At 37.7% G+C, this 2500-nt stretch overlaps 1 protein-coding gene across 2 annotated transcripts in view; it reads left to right on the top strand.

The window, feature by feature from the left end:
• Positions 1–2500, top strand: part of LOC122263592 (nucleoside diphosphate kinase 5) — a 26588-nt gene that overhangs the window by 6613 nt on the left and 17475 nt on the right. For both annotated transcript variants that reach the window (XM_043032108.2, XM_043032107.2), the window contains exon 2: positions 1615–2453. In XM_043032108.2, coding sequence (XP_042888042.1) covers positions 2343–2453 — 111 coding nt within the window. In that variant the 5' untranslated portion in view covers positions 1615–2342. The remainder of the gene's footprint in view (positions 1–1614; positions 2454–2500) is intronic.

Below are 2500 nucleotides of genomic sequence, written 5' to 3'. Positions count from 1 at the left end.
CAGTTCCTTACCTTTCCCTCATCATGTAATCTTCCGCACGATGTGTCTCCTTCTTTCGATTTCTCTTTCATCTTTTTTTTCTTCGTCTCTTCTTTCTTCTTTCTCTTGCTCTCTCTTTTTCTCTAATTATTTCCTTTCTCTGTATGTTTCTACCATTTTTGCTCTCTCCCTCTCTCTCTCTCTCTCTCTCTCTCTCTCTCTCTCTCTCTCTCTCTCTCTCTCTCTCTCTCTCTCTCTCTCTCTATCTCTCTCTCTCTCTTTCTTCCTTCCTTCCTCCCTCCTTCCTTCTCCCTTCCCTTCTTTCCTCCTTCCCCCCATCTTCTTTATCCCCGTGTTCGTCTCTTCCCCCCCCCCCCCTACCGTATTAATCAGATTACGCAAAGTATATTTTTAGCATAGTAAACCCCCTTCCCCCCATCTCCTCCCCCCGCCCCCCGCTCCCCCCCCAGTCACGCTACATCCCTCGGTTCTCCCCTCGCTGTGAAACCCCGTCCCCTCTCTAGCCTGGTTCCTGGATCGCTCGCTCTTTTGTTTCGTGTCTCTTTGCCTCTCTGGTTCGTCTATTTCGTCTTTTTTCTTTTTCTTGTCTCTTTCTCTCTCTTTCTTTTTCTTCATTTCATTTTTTTCTTATTCTTTTTCTTTCTTTCTTTCTCTCTCTTTCTCTTTCTTTCTTTTTTTCTTTTTCTTTCTCTCTTTCTCTTTCTCTTTCTTTCTCTTCATTTCTTTTTTTTTTTTTTTTTTTTTTCTCTTTCTCTTTCTCTCTCTTCATTTCTCTCTCTCTCTCTTCCTCTTTCTCTCTCTCTCTCTCTCTCTCTCTCTCTCTCTCTCTCTCTCTCTCTCTCTCTCTCTCTCTCTCTCTCTCTCTCTCTCTCTCTCTCTCTCTCTCTCTCTCTCTCACTCTCTCTCTCCCCTTCCCAATCTCCCCTTTTAACCCATTCACGCTTTCTTGCTTCCATTCTTTCTTTCCTCGTACCTCCCCTCTTTATCGTTATTTCTCTTCGCTCTCCTTTCGGAAAATGTCTCCGTTCTACATTTCCCTTTGATATTTCAATATTATTATTTTTTAATGATTGTTCTTCTGTTTTTGATTAGAATCATCGTTATAAACACCACCTCTTCCTTTCTGAATTATTTGAATTCATTTCTATGCAAATGCTATGAATAAATTAATTTGGTTTATAAATAAAGGTACAACGCAATACATGATGTTACGACTATGCTGTATTTATTCTAAAAAACATAATCTATCGCTATAGGCATCGTCATTATCATCACTATTATTATCATAATTACTTTTATGATCATCATTATATGGTAGTAGTACTTTTGCTATTATTTTTTTATCAACATTTGTAGTAGTAGTAACAGTAGTATTACGACCCGTTTTTATTTTTATGGTTATTATTGCATTTAATATTATTACCATTCTTATAGTCATTTTTAAAATCATCATCATATCATATTAAATCATATACCATCATCAGGATCTCATCATCTTTGACACTTTTATTGATATGATTATTTTGTATTAATAACAACACTCTGAATGGCATTAATAATTGCCCTAGTGTTATTATGAAACACTATTCTCTATGTGTATTCATTATTTTCCAGATAAGAAAACCGTTAAACCTGCAGCAAAGAAAATCCGTGAATATTAAAGAGCCCACAACTACAGCCTGTTATAACGCCGAAGAGTGTGAAAAGTATTTTGAGAAAATTCTTCTTGTCTCTTCTTACTTGTTTAAAGAAGATGGCGAACTAAGGTCTGCATTCGCACCGATGAAAGTTCGATGAAAATTTTGTCCCGGCAGCAGAGAGTGCTGGGCCAAACTTTTAATTACTGCCCACGGAGGTAGGAGGTTGCAGATAAGGGCGGAATTTGGGTGAAGTATTGTTAAAAAAAGAAGAAGAAAATAAACAAACAACAACAAAAGAAGGAAACCAGAAAGAGAAGGAAAGACAAAATACAAATTAAGATTAAAACATTACAAGAGGCTCCTGTTTTAAGTGAGCTTACCAATGACTGATCCGAAGAGGTCACGTCAGAAAGTGTTTCAGTGTGAGTAAACCAATGAATATTCAAATTCCATTAGAGGAAATAAGAAGAATAAACTATAATGATAACAATAGAATGATATGTTAAAATAAGTATAAGGCTGATCCTGATTCCTGTGATTTATATATAACCACAACACTGTCAGAGTAAAACGACTAGGTGTGACGACTACTAGCCACTCGTTAAGACTAGTAAAAATTACAACCACCCATCAAAACGAAATAGGACTACCACCTGTCACAACAAACTACCAAAACAACCAAACAGACGACCAGCTGTCAAAATGGCCACAGACAAAATCCAGAGAACGCTCGCCATGGTTAAACCCGACGCCATTAACCGCTCTGCCGAGATTGAAAAGATCATTCTGGAAGAGGGATTTACCATCGTGGAGGTTTGTTCTTGTTGATTATATGTTGTAAATACCTGTGGGTGTGTGAG

This window comes from Penaeus japonicus, unplaced genomic scaffold (genome assembly GCF_977035675.1).
Source record: "Penaeus japonicus unplaced genomic scaffold, GWHDUDI00000001_assembly GWHDUDI00000015, whole genome shotgun sequence".
Taxonomy (NCBI): Eukaryota; Metazoa; Arthropoda; class Malacostraca; order Decapoda; family Penaeidae; genus Penaeus; species Penaeus japonicus.
This window is presented reverse-complemented; position numbering and strand designations above follow the sequence as displayed.